This window comes from Aythya fuligula, chromosome 2 (assembly GCF_009819795.1).
Source record: "Aythya fuligula isolate bAytFul2 chromosome 2, bAytFul2.pri, whole genome shotgun sequence".
Classification (NCBI taxonomy): Eukaryota; Metazoa; Chordata; class Aves; order Anseriformes; family Anatidae; genus Aythya; species Aythya fuligula.
In genome coordinates this window covers 29,234,986-29,257,111 of record NC_045560.1, presented here as the reverse complement: position 1 = coordinate 29,257,111, position 22,126 = coordinate 29,234,986, and the positions used below count along the sequence as shown (strand labels likewise).

The following is a 22,126-nucleotide window of genomic DNA, read 5'->3' as shown; positions in this document are numbered from 1 at the left end:
TGTTTCTAGCAGCGGATATTATTTCTTCTGTATCTTCAAAATACATGCTGAGCAAACAAAAGAATTTTTGCTACATTGGTTAAAAATTACATGCTCTGTGCAAAGTTAAGCTGTGTTCCAATAAGCACGTGAAACAGAAAAATTACTAGTACGTGCATAGAGACAGATAATTACTAGGCAGTTTTGAAATACATGAAACTTTTGTTTCTGGATTGTTCATCATACACATGGAATAGAATTTGTTTATTGTAATTTGAAAAGCAGAATGCAGTAACGTTGCTCCATTTAACGCAAGCTTTGTCAGCAGAAGCACGTAAACAGCTTCTGTTAATGAAATTGTTCTAAGACTACATAGCCTGATCAAAAATTAGGCCAAAAAGAATTTAAGGACACGGAATGGGGGTTGCAGGGGTTTACTGCAGAAGTTGCCACAGTACCAGTCAGATGGAATAAAGGGTAACCTGTGCCAAACAGTTACCCTTTGGTAATGGTGCTGATTCTTAGCACATTAGCAAGGTTGCAGTAACAGGAAAGGGTTTTTGAAGAAGTTATATTATATTACATTATATTATATTTTTGAAGAAGTTATATTATATTACATTGTTATAGTCTTCATATGTCAGTTCTTCCATCAGATTTGGAGTCAGAAGTCAGTAGGTAGAGAAAAAGTGGAACAAACAAGAGGAAAAATAAATCAATATGGCATACAAGAATACTGGTCATTTCACTGAACTCTGTCTTTAAATACTGAAGATACCTATGTACATCATCCATCATCCAATGTACAGCATCTGGCTGGACTAAAACTGTTGTGCAAACCAGTAGAAACTCTCCTAAGCACAGACTGAATTTTACCCAAGATGTTTAAAATGCTGTATGATGAGTATTTTTGGAAGGAAGGAGCCACTCATATTACAGAATATACCACAAATCTTAGCAAGGACTCACCTTTGTATATTTATATCCATATTGGTTAAGACTTAAAAAAAAAAAAAAAAGGTCCACAATTACTCTTTTTATAGAAATTAATTATATATTGTCTTTTCTGAGAATAGAAAGTGATTTAACATTTCCACCTAACAAAAGCAAACCCTCAAAGAAGAATCAGTGCAAACACTAACGTAAATAAGTATAAAGGCTTTAGCTACCTGAGAAATTGGATATATCCAACTCCATTACTTGCCCAAATGGAAAAATTCAAAGTTTAAATTCTCACTAAAACAATAACACTGGGGTATATAAACAGAATCGCACAGAAATGTTTATGTTAGAAAGTATTTTCAAGACTTAAGATGTTTCTGCTCTTTCTCTTGTAATATCACATGGCATTGTTGGGTTATTCTGTTCAACTTTCACAAACAGCTCAGTTTAGAAAAATTATTTGCTGAAATTCTTTGTCAATAAAAGATATTTCACAGATAAACCAAGCAGCTCCATTCTTGGTACAAACACTGACAACAAGAGAAAATATAAACAGTAAAGTGCAAATATAGGTACATTAAAAAGAAACACTTCTCATTCTTTCACACACACTCTAAAATGACAGAATATCAAAAATGCAACCAGCAGACCTCCCCTACAATTTTCCCAGTCATTTTAATGAACATCAGAGCATCTATATAAGGTGTTGTAGTTAGCTCCAATAAATAACCTGTTCTGTCTCGTTTTTCTTGACCTTTGAGCTGTGTGCGTAACTCTCTGTTCACAGGAAGATATGCCTAGCTCCAAAAATCACATGCTGTAAGCATGTTCAACCTTCCAGTGGGTGGGAGGGGATGGAGAAACAAACAAAAGAAAATGAGCACTGACAGCTCTTCAAGCAGATATATGTGGGACCATAGAAACAATTATTTGGGGACATGGATGTCATTTGTAATACATTATGGTTCTGTTCTATTTCAAGATAACTACGAGGAAATTCACTTTTAAATCGATTTAAAATATTGTGGAGATCTAAATGATTTTTCTTATAAACAACAGAATGAAAAGAAAAAGCAAATCCTTCAGCCAGCAGATGGTGCTACATTCAAGCTATTTCTAAAATATGCCATCGCACTTCGGGTGTTCCATCAAATTACTGCTTACTTCACTTTAGTCATTCCTCAACAGGGAACTATTTAAATCAGCAGTTGTTCTGGCAAGCTCAGAACATGAATTAAAGATCTGCTTCACTGACTGTTCCTCGCCTTATATTCCTAATGATATTAGTATCTCTTTTTTTTTTTTTCAGTTCTAATCACCATTATTGTCACTTTTGGCTTTATTATTAGAAGCCAGGCTTTTTGGGAACAGAGCTGAGATACAACTCCTTGCATTTACATACTGCTTATTTACTGTGAAACCTTGGGTCTGAACCTTGGATCTGATGCTTTTTTTTTTTTCTTATTCATTTCCCTGCAACCAGTATTTCATCTGAAGTATTCAGCTTCACTCCTGAATTTCTCAATTAGGGCCTGATTACTGCAGTGTGCTGCGGTAGACACAGCATCTCATCATCATATATCCTACTCCTGAACTGTTGTTCCATGCATGAAAATCACATTTTTCATCAGCAGGTCTGAAATATCCAGTGTATCATAGCAAAAGCAGCACAAAACCATACAGTCCCCTTACTCTGTCCCACACCTCTGGCAACAAAACCTCCACAGGACCTGTAGCAGGTTTCATCTGAACCAGAACACAACAGCCTCCAAAGCACAGGAGGAGAAAGGCTTCTCAGCTACACAACACAGCAAATGCTTCATAGTGGAAAAAAGCAGCCCCATGACCTATAACACAGTCTTTGCTCTGCCCGCAGTATGCTTTGTTTATCCCTTTTAGACACATTTGGTAAAGGAGGATGGTCCATTTCTTTTGCTTCTGCTCAATGTTGGGTGAGCAGAAAAGCTTGTGATCCCTGGGGAAACAAGTCCATGTAATTCACTCTGCCTATGAAGGGTACAAGTTTTGATAAGAGAATTAATTCACAGATACAATCTTCTTTTATCACATGGATTAAAATAATGCATACTTGAATAGATCAAAAAAATGCAAAGCTGAAACTCTCCCACTGAAAATTCCATGTTACCTAGAACACAATGAAAATCAATCTAAAAAAGATTTGGACATTATTTAGAAAAAAAAGGTTCAACTTGCATGTTTTGGCAAAACCTTCCTCAACTGTAGCCTTCGAGAAACAGCACAGCTGAACCATGGAGCAATGCCTGTTGAAGTCTGTCAGATCTACAGCCCACCCAGAATGCTGCAAAACCTAAATGAAGCCAGACTGGAGCATGGCCAGAAGGCAAACCTTGGCATCCTCCACACAGGTGATTCGTGGCAAACAAGGCTTTTCCTTGCTGCCAGCCCGTAGCCCCCTATTTTGTTGCTTCTGCAAAGACACAGCCTTGAGCAGAAATGTATCAACATCTACATCTCCAAAATGGAGATAAAGACATTTCCCTATATTGCTGGAATAACAAAAATAAATAAATTGGAAGCACAGAAATAATCAGATACTACGATAGTAAAAGTAGTCAAGATAAAGATTCTGTCAGAGTATCTGTAAGGAATAAGCTTTCAGAAGGAACTGTCTGAACAAGTATTTTTTTTTCTTTTGTTTTAAATAAAGCTTAACTGATCAAAATCCAAATCTGACTGGGGGTGAGGGGCAGGAAGCACACAAAAAGCAAGGATCAGTGTTTTAATAAAATGCTTTGCTCTTTGCTGTTATTCCACAGAGATGCAAACTCTGCAAGCTTCATCTTGCAACTGTGTCATCTTATCAAAGGTAAATCAGACTTGAACTAACATCCACTTCTGACGATCTGAATTAGGATGCTTTGTTTCATGTGCTTTTTTAAAAACACATCACTAATATAAAACATCAATTCTAGTCAGAAAAAAAAAAAAAAAAAAAAAAAGATCCATTTTGAAGTTCTTTATTTGAAGAGTAAATTTTATTTCAAGGTCAGTTCTATCAACCAAGACATAATACTGCTGCTTATGAAGAAAAATGAGAACAGCAGAAAATCATACACTACACACACAGGAGTGTGCACCACACACTAAGCACACTTGGATACTTATAACAGCTTTGTTACAATCAGCAATACTTCTCTTTCATAGAGAAAAGCATTCACTTAATATACTGAAGACAAAAAGCTACCTGATATCAACTAGTTACCATGTTTAATTTCTCCCTCCCCTAGACTTCATCTCCGTATGGTGAAGAAAATGCAGCTTATCTTTGCTGAAGTTGCTTCATTCCTTCCTTTTCTTTGTACACTGTAGACCAGAGTAGGGCAGTCGACATCTGCACACGTTTGGAGCTATGCATTTTCCTCCATGCTGACAAGGTAGTTTACATACAGCTGAAATGAGACACCAGACACACAGTATGTCTTCTGCACAGCACAGGATCATTTTTCTTCTTTGTCTCACTGTACTAGCAGAATTGTTCCCTGGAGACTGCACAGGGACTGTATAAATAAAAGCATAATGGAAGAACCAAAAAGCAATGCCTCTCAATTTATGGCCTCGTGGCCTTCACTGGAATACCGCCACAGTACAGCTAGTCTTACTCATGCTCCATTCCCCTTTTAAAATACTATCATTTCCTTTGTTCTTTAAGGCACAGACTATTTTTAGATGGATGCCTCCATGGGAGCAAGGGACCAATAAAAATTTCTGCTGGAACTTGTTTTCAAGACAGTTCTTGGATGGACACATCCATGAGGAAACAGTTACCACATCCTAGCTGCTGCTTACACACGAAACAGTTACCACATCCTAGTTGCTCCTTGCCCTTCTGTTTCCCTACTCCTCTGAAAAAAGAAGGGCAATAGGGAACCGAGCAGGCACTGCTTCAGTTGTCCCCCAGCTACACACCAGTTAAGGAAACAAATGAGAGGGTTTCAATCTCCTTATGAGTGCCCTTGCCAAGAGAGGTCAAACCGGATAGAGATCTATGGAGTTCAGGCACGGTTATTATTCTGACATTAAGAACCTGCACATTTCCACCATTATTGCTGGTGCAGGGAGTGGTACCAAGGATTTCATAGTTTCTCTGCATGTCCTATACTTATCTTTTAATATCATGCTCTATCACAACACACCACTGAATACAAAGAACAAGCATTTTCCTGATCAAATGGGAACACTGAAATATTTATATGTTAATGTTTGTTTGACAATACACATATTGCAGAACTAATGATAGCCAATTTGGACTCCCAGAGCCACACAAATATTTCATACACGGGAGGACTTAATCCACAGACTTTGCACCCATCCTATCTAGTTCAAAAGCAACATTTAAGTGAGCTGTCTCTCAGTCTCCCAGAGAGCAAACAAAAAGCTTTCATTTTTTTCAGGCTTGGGATTATTGCCTTTAGCATCAGAGCAGTGCTGCTACTGGCACACAGGCACACGCAGCTTTAGGTAGATTAAAGGTTTTATAATATTCATCTGCTTCTGTGAAGAAAAATTTGGTAAAATGCAAGTGGTTGTTCAGCAGGAATGTCAGTCAGAACTAATCCTCATAAAAGGGTAAGAGAAAGCTGGCTGTAAAAAGCACCTGGAGTTGATTCTCCCAATTTATCCTTGAAGTGAGAAGCAAGTTTCACTTCTCCACATCTATAAAATTCAATGAAGCTTCTAATCCATGTCAGTAGTGTTAGCATTTCTGTAATGGCCATTTTTAGTTCTCTAAACCATGGTCTCAGTTTACACAAAATATTTCTGACATATAATATATACTAAGTAACAAATTCGGTGACAACCAAAACTGAATCTGAAGTTACTTGAAGTGGAAAAGCTCTGTCTTTCTGACCAATGTGAAAAGCCATCTATTCCTTATGCATATACATAAGATCTCCAGTATGCAGAAGAACGTCTCATTTACTACTCTAAAATACTTTTCTAGCAGCTTTGTTAGGCACTGAAGATTTAAACACTGTATTGTATAAATCACATAAGTAGAGAAATGGATACAAGAAAAATGTCAGAAGTTATTTACCTAAGTGACATGCTCCACCAACCCATCCAGCTGGACAGCTACAAATCCCAGGAGCCACACAAGCTCCATTATTCCGACAACCTTGAGGACAAATTGCTAGAAGAAAAGAATGGGTAAGCCAGCAGGATTTATAAAACTGATATAAAAGAATCCTGACAGAATGAAATATTCAGGATGATACGAATCAAAATGGCAAAAAACATTTTCTTCCAGGTCAGATGCTCAACTGGTATTACTCTAAAGGCATTTCCAGGACCACAGGAATGAAAAATGAATGAAAATACACATAGACTGTGCAAGATTTTTTGTTTAAATTTAAAAAATGTACATTTTAGTACAGAATAATTTGTGCTATTTTTTTTTGGAATACATACCAATAATGCAGGTCTCTCATTTCTGTTTCAGTGCAATGACATTTCCATAGTTATTAGTCTCTTACACTTTTTAAAATGCTTTTGTCACTGCAGTTACATTTTCATCAATATTTCCTGTATGTAAACACGCAATGTACTACATTGGCATGTCCCATGCCATGATAACAACATCTCTTCATCCTTACTTTATAGCACAATAACGCAAGCATCTTACGTGAGATAAGAGTTTCTTCAACTTTTCTGCCAGGTGAAACACAGGGTTTAGTTTGGTTTAGGTTGTATTTATATATATATACACACATATATAAATTAAATGAGTAATTCTCAATTCTGCTCTTGAGAATGCAGTGATAGAAAAACTGAGACTACTTCAATGGTGTATCTAGCAAATTATCTTTGTTTTTACTGCTCTCTCATCAGAGTCCATCAGGGTTTGTTTACAGGGCTTAAGGACTATCAGCATTTAAGTGGTACAGATGAGGCGTGTTAGTGTAAATACTCACCCTCTTGGCATCTTGATCCTGTCCAACCAGAAGCACAGAGGCACTTCACAACCCCATTGACAGAGATGCATTCCCCACCATTTTGGCAGCCTCCTTCACAGCTTACTGCAGAAGGACAGCATAGACACTACATTTCAGGAGCAGCAGAGGAAATTGAACAGATATCTTCAAACAGCTGGCTACCATCGACTACTTGTTTTATCATTTCTGCAAAGACTAAGATTTTGACTATTCATAGCAAGACACAGCTCCATCATGTCAGCAATGGTGACAGAACCATGCCAACCCATCACACCGTTAAAATTAAGCACGTGCATAAATGCTTGTTGAGCATTTAACCTGAGAGTACCAACTAACAAGCATGATTATCCTTATGGCACAAAATAGCTGTGCTCCCGCCCAGATAACTGTGAACCAAATGTTCAGCTGCTACACCACTGTAACTACTATCATGCACATTGTTATCGATCTAGCCAAATCACAGCTGATAAATCAGCAACACATGGTCAAGAATTCACATATTTCCTTCCCTGAGAGTTCCTACACATAACAAGAGCAAGAAGAGAAGGGGATATTACTTTGACGAATAAACCTATGACTATAATGCAGCTGAGTGGTGCTTTACCACAGGTCAGCTAAGCAAGTTTCCTCATTTCAGAAGTGTTCTACATGTCAAAGCCCTGAAGGACTAATTAATGAAGTATTATTTATACCAGACATATGACTGGTATCGACTGTGTAGTGCACTATCATCTCTGAAATATGGCATAATCACTGTTATGTACAATCAAATGCAGCCTTCCACAAGAATGAATGTAAATGTATACAGCACCTTCACTTTATGGGAGAGAAACTTCTACCCTTCATTATAATGATGGACAGTCAGGATGCCTGCTTGATGCTTCCTAGAAAAAGCTTTAAATCCCTCTTCTACCACAAGTTTTGAGCATGAATTCAGCTAACAGATTTTTGGCACAAAGACTGAATACGCAAGGGCACACAAGTTTACTCTAGCACAGCTAGAAAAGCTATTCAGAGCTGGTTTTTGTATTTCTTTATTGCACAGTGTAAGCTGATGTATTTATTAGCACACTGCTCTTCACAGCAAGTTTGCACATCCAGGCTCTGTAAGCCACAATACTGCACCTTACAGGTGACCACAAGCACATCCTTTGCCCCAGAGGGAGAACACACAAAACACAAGCAGCACATTTGCTTGGGTAGAGATCCAAGTCTTGCCTATGGTAATAAACCAATTCCCTATTCTGCTTTTTCTGTTCATGTAATATCTATCACATTGCTTCTGATTCAGACTCTTCTGAGAACATAAAGTTTTCCCTTCCATGCAGACCCTACTAACATATGCTTTCAGTTGTTTTTTTAAGAAATTATATGTGTGTGCATATATATATACACATATATATACACATCCTATTGCTGGAAAAAAAACACTGACCATGCTCCAGTTTACCTCGTTGCTGTCAATATTGTAAACTACACAAAATGAATAGTTATTTCTCAATGCATTACACATTATTGTTACACAGATCTTCATGAGAAGACAGTTCCTTATCTTTCTAATTTGTCTATAACATTAACAATTTTGACATTATCACTAGCATTTGAATTCCCGTTCAACGTAGTTTACATCCCAGGGCTATAATTTAAGGTTCGGTAAACTTAGACGTCACCGTGCTAAGTAAGCTCAGGTCACACTTTCTTCATGAAATTCCAAAACCCCCATAGACAACCCAATAGCAACAAGGCTTCAGAGAGCTGCAGAAGTGAGTCAAGTTCCAAATCTACATTAGGTTATGTTTCAGGTAAGCTCTGGTAGCTATTTAACGTTAGGAAGGAAATACAACAAAGGCCAATAACACCAAGAATAAACACCAAGAATAAACAGAGAATCCAGCTTCTGGCTGCTCTGACTGCAGTTAGAAAGAACGCTTAGCAGGTTCTCAGTAGTGACAACAGCCAAACTAGCTAAACAGTGCCTTTTCATGGAGTACTCCTGACAAATTTTCAAGTGATATGCAGAGTTTTTCTGCTGAAAGAAAAACAAGTATTTATTTTCCTTAACTCTCTTGGGATATCCTGCCTACTACGTTGTTTTTCATTTAAACTGTTTTGAAGTTTGCTTCACCTTTTATCGCAGAACTCAGGAGTTATATCAGTAGTCTGATGAGTTCATAACAAAACAACTTTTTCTTGGATCACCTTTTCCAACCTGTGCATATATTCAGTAAGCTTCACAAAACTGTAAGAATTGGTCTGTTGCTTGTGATCTCTGCCATCTTACCCATCAGCAGCACATTGCTACATGTAACTTTAGCAGCTTGCCCTCAGTATTACTATCTTGCAGGTACATAAAAGTTTCAACCACCTAACACAGAAATACATATCTGTACAAATCATCTGATGAAATTAATTAGAAAAAAAAGTCTGCTCTACAGCTAAACAACATTTAAAACACAAAATATTTACACACACATAAACAATGCATTTACAAGGGAGAAAATTCTCTCAATTTCTCACAAGAAATTCTCAATCAGGAACAAATACATATACTCCACGCTATTATCCTGCAAGCACACGGATCCTATAGGACATACATATTTTGACAGTAAAGTCAGAGATCTAAGCAATTAAGGTCATTATTTCAAAAAACATTAAGCCTGCACTTGACAAGTCCCAAATCCATTTTGTTTCCAAACTTGAAGTCTTCCCGAGCTATCACTTGTTTGGGTTTTACTCACCCTTATGACAGTATCTACCCCCATAGCCAGGTGGACATCTGCATTTTCCAGGCCTCAGACACTCCCCACCATTTTTGCATTTTGGATAACATGTGGCTGTAAGAAAGACAAACAAAGAAACCTTGGTGAAGCTTACCAAAGCTATTACTTAAGTACCTAAGAAATGTGCATTATTTTAGTCAGTGAGTACTCCGTTTGCCTTCACATTTCCTAAGATACTTTTGTTCTGCCATCCCACACTGCCAGTGAAAAAGTTTCCATGCACAGAGAGATGCCATCGCTTCCTTCGTCACCTTTTATTTTTTCCCCCTCAGTTGGCCTCTCAAAGACCTGTCTGAAATGACCATTTAGAAATCATCCAAGATAGATGTAACTTCTGTCACAATTAAATCATTTGTTGGGAGAAAAGCATCTGTGGCCATCCTAGATTCCACAACTATTTCATTGCCGACGGCTTGGATATGTTGTGTAAGGCGCAAATAAGAAGCTCAATTTTGCAAATCCTTGCTAGGATTTTCATAAATCATTCCTCAATCACCCCTGGTTTCTAAGAAAACACACATTTATTCACACCCAAATTTTAGGAAGCTATGTGTTTCAGAGGGTCTGATCTGAATTGCCTACAGGTGCAAGATGAGCTCTCTACATGACATTGCTTTGTCTTTTGGCTGGATGAGTGAGAAGTCTGAGACTGATGGAAGAGGAAAAAAGCAAGCACTGAATAACACCACACTGCTTGGTGGCAACATGAGGGCAAATCCAGCTGAAGAATACATTAATATCTGCACAATGAGTATTGCATGTAAATAAAGGATGCAGACATATATGAAAGAAACATTCAGCACTCAGCACTGCATAACTGTTTTACTAGATGCTTTCAGCTCATTGGAAATGCCATAAATTAAGATAGGAAAATTCAGTTTCTCTCTCTTTTTTTTTTCTTTCCTTTTTTTTTTTTTTTTTTTTTTTTTTTTTTTTACCCTCCCAGTTTTATAAGGCTTATTTTATTTATGCTAAAAAAATATACTAATATCAATATCCAAATACCACTGTGGAGTCATGCACAGGGCACGAGAGAAACTCTGCCCTGACAACCTAACAGTTAAATCTGACACCACTTACATGCTTACATGAAGCAAACAGCAAGAGGGAAGAGCTGGTGTTCGACAGAAAGGAACCAAGAGAATAGCAATGAGATCCCAAAAGCACAGCTCTGTGTATTATGCAGTGCTGGAACCCTACGCTATTCTCATCTGCTAACTATTACCATTTGGACAGGCAGATACTTTCCCATATGGTTAGACTAAAGGTTGGAGTAGATGATCTTAGAGGTCTTTTCCAGTCTGAAGGATTCTATGATTCTGTGTATTTATAGAATTTATAGAGCTGAAGACTCTCCATAAGGCAAACACCTTCTAGAAAGCATTTCACTACTGAGCTGGGACAGCGTGAGGGAGCGTGAGAGTCCTGAAATCTGCAGCCTACAAACTGCACATCTTTTCCTTATGCTTGTTTTATGCTTTGCCAAAATATCAGCAACTGCTCTTTAACTTCCCAGAATAAGCAAGACTGTATATATGGGAGGAATTGGATCCACAGCTTCTCACTAAAATAAAAATTACACCAAAAACACCCCGAAGTATTTTGCAATATCCCAGTGTCCAGTAAGCTGTTGGGACAGAGAGAACCTGCCACCACAAGGTGCTTGCCTGGCATATCGCTGCAATCCCACGCGGAGCAAGAAGGCTAAGCAGTAAATCTCTTTTCTGAGCAACCCACTCAACCAGAGAGAATTGCACTAGGAGAAGTTTAACTCAACTTTTTCCCTTTGTTATGTCCATGTTTTGCAATTCCACAGGTTATGTTATTTCACAGCCCACACTGAACAAGGATCTATGTATGTTATTAGATTCATTTAGCTTGCAACCACAAATTCCAGTAACAGTTTGAAGACCATCTATTAAAAAAAAAATATATAATAATAACTTTTTTTTTTTTTTTCCTAAATATTGGATTATTTCTTTTTAAATGATAGAACAGATTTTCTCCTTTCCATCTGTATTATCTCAACAGCCAGGGAAAACTAGAGACATCACAAACACTTTTTTGTTGCTCCACTATTTCAAAGCCATGATATTCATATAAAAAACACGACATAACCCCACCATGCATACACAGATTTAGATGGACGGTGTCCCATTTTTAATTTCTGATTTCTGTGAGTGAGAAGATAAAAAGTTAACTTAGTGGGTTTCTTGACAGAACAAGGGATGAGGTCTCATTTCTTCTTCATTTTTTTTTTTTTTTTTTTTTTTTCCCCCCTGCATTGATGACTTTATCAGAGAAAGCAGTGGTTCCCTTAATACCAGGTCATTCACCACTGTAGCTCATAAACAGACCTGCATTTCTGATGATCTTCCACACCTCCACTAAAACCAAACAGGGCTAGGGTCCAACATTTGTCTGGACAAAGCTCTCACAGCACTGCTACTCATCCCCACTATGCAGCATGTTCTCAGTGTGTTACCGGGCACTGTAACCTACTGCTTGGTAACCCAGGTTCTCAATAAACCAGCGCTCCCCAAGTGACTGCAGTACAGGGTGAAATTTTCAGCACCTGTAACAGAAGTCGCTCAGGACACCCCCTAACACGTCCCATTTCAAAGTTTAGAAGAATGACATTTTAGATGAAGTGCACTGAGAACTAGGAGAAATACAATACAAAATGCATTACCTCTTCCTACAGGACAAGACATAAGGCAACACAGTTTCTGCTGATACTGACCAGGTTTTAGCAATTATTAGCCACAGGGCTCCAGAGCTCAACTTTTGAAGAAGACAATTAGAAATTGGGAACACTACACTAAATAGGGTTCAGATTGAAACTCCTCTCACTTGCATTTTGTACATCAAGCAATGCTTTCAGAAATACTTCATCTCCCCTTAGAGACCACCAGGAACAAGTTTTTCCGTTCCTTCCAACTTAACCACCACTGAAACAGGGTGTGCAAGTGACTCTGTGAGTCGGGTTATATCTAGGAAATAAGCTCCTGTATTTTGATACACAGTGTACTCTGAACAAACGAGGGACCCAGCAAACAACCTGCTTCCTACACACATTTTTACCTTTTCCTCAGCACTCATCTCACTGACCCCACCTAGCAGCACCACCTAACATTGCTCGGGTCCAGACAGCAGCCAGCCCTCCAAAGGCATCACCCCTTGCCCAGGGGGATTTACACTCACTGAGAAAACGGCAAAGGGATGCCAATGCAGAACCTTACTCATCAAACAGGCATTTAAAGGCTCTTCAGACGATAAAACGCGACCCGCTGACGGCACCATCATTCCACACCCAAGCGAGCATCTTCACCCACCTGCTGACCGCCGGCTGCGCTCTCAGCACCGTTCCCCTCACCCTGCCTCCATCCACCCCACATCACCCCCCTCCTGCCCCACACCCGCACCCCATCCCCATCCCGTTACCGTGCTGGCAGAGCTCGCCCTCGTAGCCCTTGGAGCAGAGGCAGGTGCCGTTGCCGAGGCACAGCCCGCCGTGCAGGCAGCGAGGGCTGCAGGCCGCCGCCGTGCCCCAGCCCCAGGGCATGGCAGCCCCCCGGCCGGGCTGGGCATCGCCGCCGCCGCCCCACAGCCCCCACAGGGCCAGCCACAGCACCAGCCGCCGGGGGACCCCCCCGCCGCCATCACCGCAGCCACCGCCGCCCCCGGCCCGCCGCGCCATGGCCCGGCAGCTCGCCGCCGGCCCGCTGCGCTCCGCTCCCCGCCGCTCCCGCTCACTCCCCTTTCTCCCCCCGCTCATGCACGCCCCCCTCGTTCCCCCCCCCCCCCCCCCCCCACCTCAGTTTTCTCCTCCTCCTCCTCACCCTTTCACCCCAGCCGGTCTCACGCACCCCTCACGGGTAGCTGGTGGTGTGGGGCAGAGGCCGGGCCCCACAGCTGGGGAGATAAACGACCCCCAGATGGCCCCACATAGTGCCAGTCCTGCTGGCACAGGGCTCCCTTGGCACCTCCTGGGCTTCCTAAGCAAGCAGGGATGAGGTCTCACACCCCTACGCTTTGGGACAGTACAAGTGTAAAAACCCATGGCTTGACGGAATTCTTTCAAACCAGAGAGGATTGTTAAAGCAGAGACCTGACTGCAGAATATCACCCAGTGCTCGTGAAGCTAGATGGCCAATACTAAATCATAAAATCATTAAGGTTGGAAAAGACCTCCAAGATCATCTGGTACAACCATCCCCCTACCACCAATATCACCCACTGAACCACATCCCTAAGTACCAGGTCCAACCCTTCCTTGAACACCACCAGGGATGGTGACTCCACCACCTCTGTGGGCAACCCATTCCAGTGCCTGACTGCTCTTTCTGAGAAGAAACATCTAATTCCCAACCTGAACCTCCCCTGGCACAACTTGAGGCCATTCCCTCTAGCCCTATCACTAGTTACCTGTGAGAAGAGGCCAACCCCTAGGTCCCCACAGCTTCCTTTATATACCCATATTTTGAAAGAGATGCACAGCCATCAAATAAAGAGTTTAATGACTGAGCAGCTAGCAGGTGGTCATTTAGCTGGACTAAGCTGCGTGCAGTTCAGGTGAGCCCATCTTACCATGAACCATGCCTTTTTTTGACCATTGCACCTGTTCTCAGGATGGCATCTGTAAGCTGTAGCTACAGCTCTTGTAATATGACTGATCTTCCCACCTCTTTTAGTCTAGAAACTCTAACTTCTACTCATCATCTTGAAAGTCAGTATCAGACATGGATATTATGACAGTATTTGAAAGGGAATTTGAGGGAGGAAGAGGGCTGAGTTATTAAACTCACTGCCATTTTGCAGATGGGAAAACAGAAGGAAAATGAGTTTCAAGCTGCTTCCTCAACCAACACGCAGTCTCTGGCAATGTATTGTTTGGATAAAATTCTGTGAAAAAAAAAAAAAAATCAAACAGCAATATTTCAAATATTTATCTTCAGTTGCAAGAACATGGGGGAAAAAAAAAAAAAAAAAAAAGATCAAAAAGCTATTTTTTCCCCTCATTATTCCAATCTTTCATGAGCGCATCCTATCACTTTAAGTAGTTCCCAGGGAAAGCAAATACTTTCAATGCCAAGATCGAGCCCAAGGAAATTTTTTCAGGGGAGCTTTATTGACTAATAGCAATAAAAGGATAGTAAAAACACTTATACAAATTGTGTACAGAAAAGTGAAATAAACCTCATGCATCTTGAAGAACTAGAGAAAAATAAACAAGCTTTACTTAACTAGTGAGATTTGACTTCAAACTAGTTTTGCGACTGGCATAAAACAGCAGGACTTGTTGCCTAGGTGGATCAGTGGTACAATCCGATAAGTGAGTTCACTTTAATTAGAAACTAAAGTTTGTGTAATTGCTTGAAAGAAGAAAAAAAAAAAATCCTTTTTCTGTTGGAAAACTGGATTTCATCCCTGTATTTGGAACATACAGTTCCTAGAAGGATTAAAATACAAGGCAAGTCTGCTGCTAATAGGATAGTGTGCTGTCTGGCTTTTTGCAAAAACTAAGGTGAGTGTAATATGATCTTTACAAGACCGTATTTAGCTTTTCAAGGAACAAAGTGACATGTTAAATGATTAAACAAGAGAAGCCTGTAAGTGCATTACTGAATAACTGCCTAAAATGGGCACAATTCTCCTCTTGCTTGTACCCAGGCAACCATAGCAACTTTTAGATGATACCAATACACATACAATTAGATTCATCCTGTGCAGTGAAAGTTGCAAACACCCCTTGCCATAACGATGCTGCAGGAAAAAACAAACAAACAAAAAAAACCCAAAACACAGCGATTTATTTGCTTGTACATAAGTTAGAAAATGAACAGAATATGACATCTAGAATAAAAAATGTCAAAATCTTGTTCATATTGCAGTTCCACTTGTGTTGCAGAGGGTCTCCTGTTTGTATATACACTGTTCCCTCTTAAAAGCATGAATGTAATTGGATTGTGTAGTTACAGCACTTTTGGTAAAATTACTTGCTAGAAATATATTGGTGAATAAATTCTTCTCAAAAGGAATAGCTTTGTTTATGCCAGCCTCGCAACAACAAAAAGATACAGAAAGAATGCAGACATTGACTCTGGGCTATATTGTTCCTTGGGTACATCACAATTTTACACTTCCTTAAGTTTTGCCAATAATTTTGACCATATTGAGTTCTTCACATAATTATTTTTCTATTTCTGAATTTTCTCCATATGACAGTTTAGCGTGTAAGCATGCATTTCCGATACCAATGCCTAGCAACAATTATTTCACACAGAATTCTTTTCGGGTTTTAATGACTATTCTTCATTATGCATGTAGGGAGTCTGACTTTTAAAGTACTATTTATTTTCAATCCCATATCCCATCTACCCTATTCCAAAAAGATGACTTCTAATGGCTCAGATTAATTAAGAGTCTTCCCTCCACCTTCCCTTTTCCTTTTTTTTTTTCCACCTCTCTCTCCAGGTTTCCTTTGAGGATCTTAAGATAATTAATACAAAAGAAAATAAACCGCATTTTGAAATATGGTAAGTACCCCTTCAGCAGAGCTAATTAAATGCAAAGACTATACTAAATAAGCTTGCCCAGGTGTTTCATTGAATGAAATAAATTTGTTTAAACATTATCTTCTGTAGGAAGGATTATGTTGCTTCACCATCTTTGTGCATCTAAATTCATCTCAGGGCTTATCAAATTTGCTGAGTGCATGTCTGCATTTTAAAGGGTTTGTGTCATGTTAGCAGAGGCTCTCAGTGAAAACAGAAATGCCTCTGTGTATCAGACATGTTTTATTCCTAGAAGCACAATCTGATTTAAAAAAAAAAAAAAAAAAGGTTATTGAAGTTGCTAGGTAGAGTTCATGTTTCACGGTTTTAGAACTACAATATTAAGGGGCTCTTCTCTTGCTTATTTAAGCAGTAGAGGAAGGAGCATCTAAATCCTTCTGTTATAATGTCTACCTGAGTCATAGATAACAATGTTTAACTGCCTCTTCAGGGGCACTGGTCTCCAGTCTAGAGAATACAGGGATGAAATCAAACCTGCATTATAACCCAAGCCAAGGTCCTTAGTGACATACTGCAGAAATGAGGATGCTCACGTGGAGTTGGGATTCTACTCCATGTAAGGCAAGGTAGGTACAAGGCTGGGCTCTCCCACAACTCCATGGGAATCCCACTTCTCACCATCCTAGAACACGCACATGTCTCTTGCGTATTTTCAAGGAATTATTACATTGCATTAGCAGAGAACTTCACATTTTATTGGTTGGCCAGCCATGGTACAGCACAACTTGCACTCAGAAGTACTGACTTGTAAGACTATGGTAAGCCTAGAAAGCAGGTTATGAAATTTTAGAGGGTAATTGCAGTGTGGTGCTACACAATAATAAAGCAGGATTAGTTTGTTAATTAAGTAGATTTACTGGGGTGGGAGGTAGTGTTAGGAGGCGTTATACAGCTAGCTACTTTCCCAGCACTGTGCAGTATGTGCAATTTCAAAGCACTGACACAATCACTGCTGCACTGCTACAGCTGGACTCAGTGCTGTACTTAATTATTTCTAATAAGTGTCATCCAGATATACAGAGCTGACATTTTGTATATCAGTATAGCATCACAATTAATATGCGCATGTATGTACTGGGCAAGTACCTTTCAGCATAACTTGATCTCCATTCTATCATTTACAGACGAGCCATCAGGTAATGACACAGTTAAGTAGCATTGTTCAAAGCTGTATCCCAACTCAAACCCATGCCAAATCTTTCAGATAATAGCAACTTTGACCAACATCAGTTTTCTTTGCTGACAATTGGCATACTGGTTTGTCTCTCAAAGAGAGAGTGATTTGTCATTGGCCATGGAGGTATTTGAAAAATATGTACAAAAGTCACTATAATTCTGTTAAAAGACAGACTACGATAATTTATTTTTTTTTCAAACATGCCCATGTGTGAATTAGGTGAGCAAAAGTTATATTTGTACAAACTATGTACAAGCATGCCATGCATATCTCTTTTTGGAGCTGAAAATTAAGGGCCTGCATGGATTACACATAGATCATCTCCGTTAGTGCATCTAGGCCTCACTTCATGATATGAAGCCCTAATTTATCTGAAACAAATATATTCTTCCAGAGGATGCCAGCCCTTTATGAAACTTTTGAAACCATTGTTAGAATTAAGTAATTTTATTCATGTAATGGCAAACTCACTATATGTGATGTTTAACCAACAATAAAGCTGAAGTGTGTTGATATCCTTGTTCACAGATTTATGTTGCTTACGAGATAGAAACATGGAAGTAGTAATCTGTTAGTGAGGTATTTTAGAATGAACACTTCAATTGTTGTGATTAGTTATAAATCTCTCACATTGTCACCTTTTCTAGGCATTTCCAGTTACAGTGAAGAATAAATCTGTGCCTGGAGATCCTGGGTATCCCCAAGCAATACACAAGTATTGTCAGAAAACCAGCCATGCTCAGTGCAAACAGTTTAATACTTTTCAAATCTCTGTTTTAGGCAAGCCAAGGTCACTCTGTCACTACTCCATCATTTGAACTCTGGATGTATGAACTCAGGAAAATAAACAAGGTTTGTTTTACTTATTATATGTTTACTGAGCAAAAAATTCAAGGCTTGTCTCTTTCCCTTGCAAACAGCTCCACTTCCAACAAGGAGTTAAGGTAACAGTTGAATTTAATTCCATCTTTTGGAAGTGTTTGGAGATGTCTAAGCTAAGACATCTTCCATTTCTACAAAGCAATTAGGCCAATGTCCCTCTACCCAATTTCTCAAACAAAGTATTGTTTCAAAGTTGTAATTTTATAAAACAAGGCCCTATCTTGCTGCCCATCACCTTGGTTAGTCGTTCCAACAAGGAAGGACCAAGTGCTTACACAAATACTGCCCCATTTTATTCCTTTTGAAAGCTGAGGCCAGTCTCACTGTAGTAGAATTTTCTGCTCATACTTTAGGTTGTAAGATTAGCCCAGTTCTGTAAGCATCCTAAGCAACACCTGAAAGGTGCCAAACAAAGCACACACCCATCAGCTTCAGTGGAAACAAAATCCGTCCTTCATATACAGACATGACTCCTAAAGATCAAAGTCCAGATGAACTGAAACTCCTAGACATTTCATGCAGCTTCCTTTGGAGCTACACAGAAGTCTCCCTGTTGTCTTCAACACTGTGGTATCAGGGCCCTACATCCCAGAAAGGCATGATATTGCAAGGTGCCAAGTACCTTGAATTTTGACGTGGAGTTTAAAGGGCTTGGTATTTTACAAAGTCAAACTGAAATAGTCCTTTTCTAATATATTCCGCTAAGGTGCTGAAGTGAGCTCACAAACAAATGAAAAGAATTTGATTTCCTCACTACTCGAGGGCTCTCAACCATGTCCCTCATAAATAAATGATTTTTTTTGTTCACTGCATCTTATGTTTTGCCCTCAAAGAAATTTGGCACAATATCCAATGAAAAGAATAATTGAATAGCGCTTGGTGTAACTACTGAGTATAACTTAGATACCACATCACTGAACACAGTACAAATACCAGGGACCTAATGTTCTGTAAATTAATTGAAGTAGAAAGTCCATATTCACAATTCATCCTGATGAACTTGAGGAAAATCCCAAGAGAGTAAATACTAATTGAGACAGGTTTTTCCTCCTCCCACACTATTGAGTAGTGAATTTTATATATTGTTCCAGAAGTTAAGTCTGTGCCTTACAGGATTCTGCTTTGTACCTATCCATCTGTCCACAGTAGGTTTCAAATTTTATTAATCATTCGGTATTTATATAGCTATTATTATACTGTAATCCCTACACACTCTTATGCTGATGTAAGCCAAAGTAACATCACACAAGCTGCCCCACAGCAAAACCAGTGTCTGTGGAAGTATCCAGAGGCTCATCCTTGGGTCATAAAGATATCACTTTGTCTGCCAGAAAAATGCTGCCAACTTTAGGGTGAATGTGCCTACTGTTCAACAGCGCTCAGCAACACAACCCAGCAATGTGGAACAGGAAATGAGTGAAAAAAGACCACGTCTAATTGATATTTAGATATGGTAGGATGTAATTACTCATGCTGGAATTCATTCAAAACATCAGCACTGTCAATGCTCCCTTATATTAAAAAAAAAAAAAAAAAAAAAAAAAAAAAGTAAAAAAGTACAGTTCTTTACTGTCCACAAACAGAGAAGACTTCAGTATGGCAGCTGATGGTTAATAAATTTGGTTTAATACATGTTTTCATGTTTTTCACATTGTTAAGTCATAGTGTCTTAACCCCACCTCTCAACAAATAAAGTGGAAACTGAAACAAATAGCAAATGATACTTAGAAGGTTAGCAGCACTTGACAAGTTTAAAGTTAATTGTAAATGTTGCCTGATTGTGCTAATTTTCACAGCACTCCTGATGGACAGTTAAATAACACAACCTCTTTACAGATGGTGAGGCAACAGAAAGTTGTTAGGAAACTCCCATTTAGAACTAACAGCAAAACTGGGATATACAGGGTATTATTTGTTTTAGATGTGCTGACATGATTTGAAACTTGCACCAAATATTTCATATGATCTGTGCAAGCTTGGCCAGGAAATGATTACGAAAGAAGAAAGAAGTCAAGTAATATTTTATTTTTAAAGAAAGCTATCCTTCATCTTAAGCACAGTAGATATCATCTTTCCAGCCCGCACAGGTATAATCATGTCAAAGGATCATGTCTCAAGAGCTGGAATTTGGGCCCAAGAAACTTGAAAAGTAGGAGTTGCCAACATAGGCCTTTAACAACAGCAGGGCAATCAGGTTGATGCTGAATAAAAATTCATTGTAGCCAACCAACCAAGTGAAATGGCCATTAGTACCAATGAAAGTAAGTTAATGTCGACCTACATGACCAGATGAATGCCATAGCTTGGTGAAACTATGGAACCAAAACACATCTTTTCCACTAAACTACGACATTAGTGGCTTTGCAGGCCGCAGAACCACAAGTACTGCACTTGGCACACTGAAAGAACTATTTGGGAGGCAGGCCCCAGTGCAGACAGCAGGCCTTCTGACTCACTTATGGTCACAGTGATAACAGGTGGAAGAAGTGAATAGAGCCAGGAATACAGGACATTTTAACATTAAAAACACGCACACACACAAAAAACCAACAGGATCTTTGTTATAGCCATCTGTCTTTGAACAGCCCACTTAATAGATGATCTCAAATCTCTGTGCCTGCATTTAAGCCCCTTTGATGGGCACAAACTGTGATGGACACTTTTGTCTATACTTACTTACTGAAGACTTAACAACAGTTGGTTAGTAGTAGTTGTAATGTTTTTATATTTAAAATACTACCAATTGTGAAGGGTATTTACAGATGTTTTTGTTGTTTGTTTTGCCTAAATCTTCAGATTCTGGAACTCTGTGAGTAGTTTCAACTCTGAAAGCATTTCTAATTCATGATAGTTGTGAAAAAGAGCTCAAGAATACAATCCCAGGGAACTCAAGCAGATAAAATTCTTGAAGCTTCCTAGTTTCTGCTGACTTCTAAAAAATACTATTTTTAACTGTTATTTTTTTGTGTGTGTGTCTGTATTTTGAGCTCCTAGGGTGGGTAATGCAGTCCTTAATTTTACTTTTTTTTATAAAATGGGAGCCTTGTACATACATACACACCTCTGAACATAAGCACATGAATACAGAGACAGAGGTAGCTTGACATTCTAGCCTAGTCCCGGTCAATAAATCCTGAATCAAGTTCTAAAACACAAGAAACCCCATTTGCTAATGCAAATCTGCAAGCATTGCTAATGCAATCCCTTGCATCACCCCACTGGCACAAAGCAATCACATCACCCTGCTGATCCTATGCTAGATGTATAAAGGATGATGTACTGCATATATAGGACTTTGATGCCGGAAACAAGCTCAAAAAAAAGCGTTTCATACAACTGAAAATAAAGCATTTGTTGATTAAATTTGGGGAAGCACAATAAAAGCCCAGCTTCTTAGCACTTTCAGATCACACTACTTATGCGTAAGATGATTTTGCTTCTGTACTTAAAATTGTTGGCTGCAGATATATAGGCAGACTGGACATATCTACAATGTCATATTTTAGGAAAAGAGAACAACGGAAGTTAAAAAAAAAATTAAATCTGAAAACCAGCCTTGATTCTACAGTTTGTAAGACAGCCTCTTCCTTTATGCGATGGTTAATATTAATGTTGAAATCTTTCATTTTTACTGATTTCAGTGATGACAACGTCTAGTCCCGCATTATTTAGCATCTCCTTTCCCTTAAATGAGTAGAGTAGACAATGCTAGAACATACCTTCCCTGTTTTAACATCGTCTTTTTTGTCAAACTGTCATCAGGGATATGACACTCCCCTGCCCCACAGCAGAATGGAATAAAACAACACAATA

General features: G+C 39.1%; 1 protein-coding gene across 1 annotated transcript; it reads right to left on the bottom strand.

Moving 5' to 3' along the window:
* Positions 1 to 2,214: 2,214 nt before the first annotated feature.
* On the bottom strand, positions 2,215 to 13,376 carry LOC116486653 (von Willebrand factor D and EGF domain-containing protein-like). Its single transcript, XM_032183053.1, has 5 exons — positions 13,121 to 13,376; positions 9,635 to 9,730; positions 6,876 to 6,980; positions 5,999 to 6,094; positions 2,215 to 4,352 (listed from the first exon to the last, which is right to left on the bottom strand). Exons 1-5 carry the CDS (start codon positions 13,374 to 13,376, stop codon positions 4,243 to 4,245), a joined length of 663 nt encoding a protein of 220 aa, XP_032038944.1. The 3' UTR covers positions 2,215 to 4,242.
* Positions 13,377 to 22,126: the final 8,750 nt, after the last annotated feature.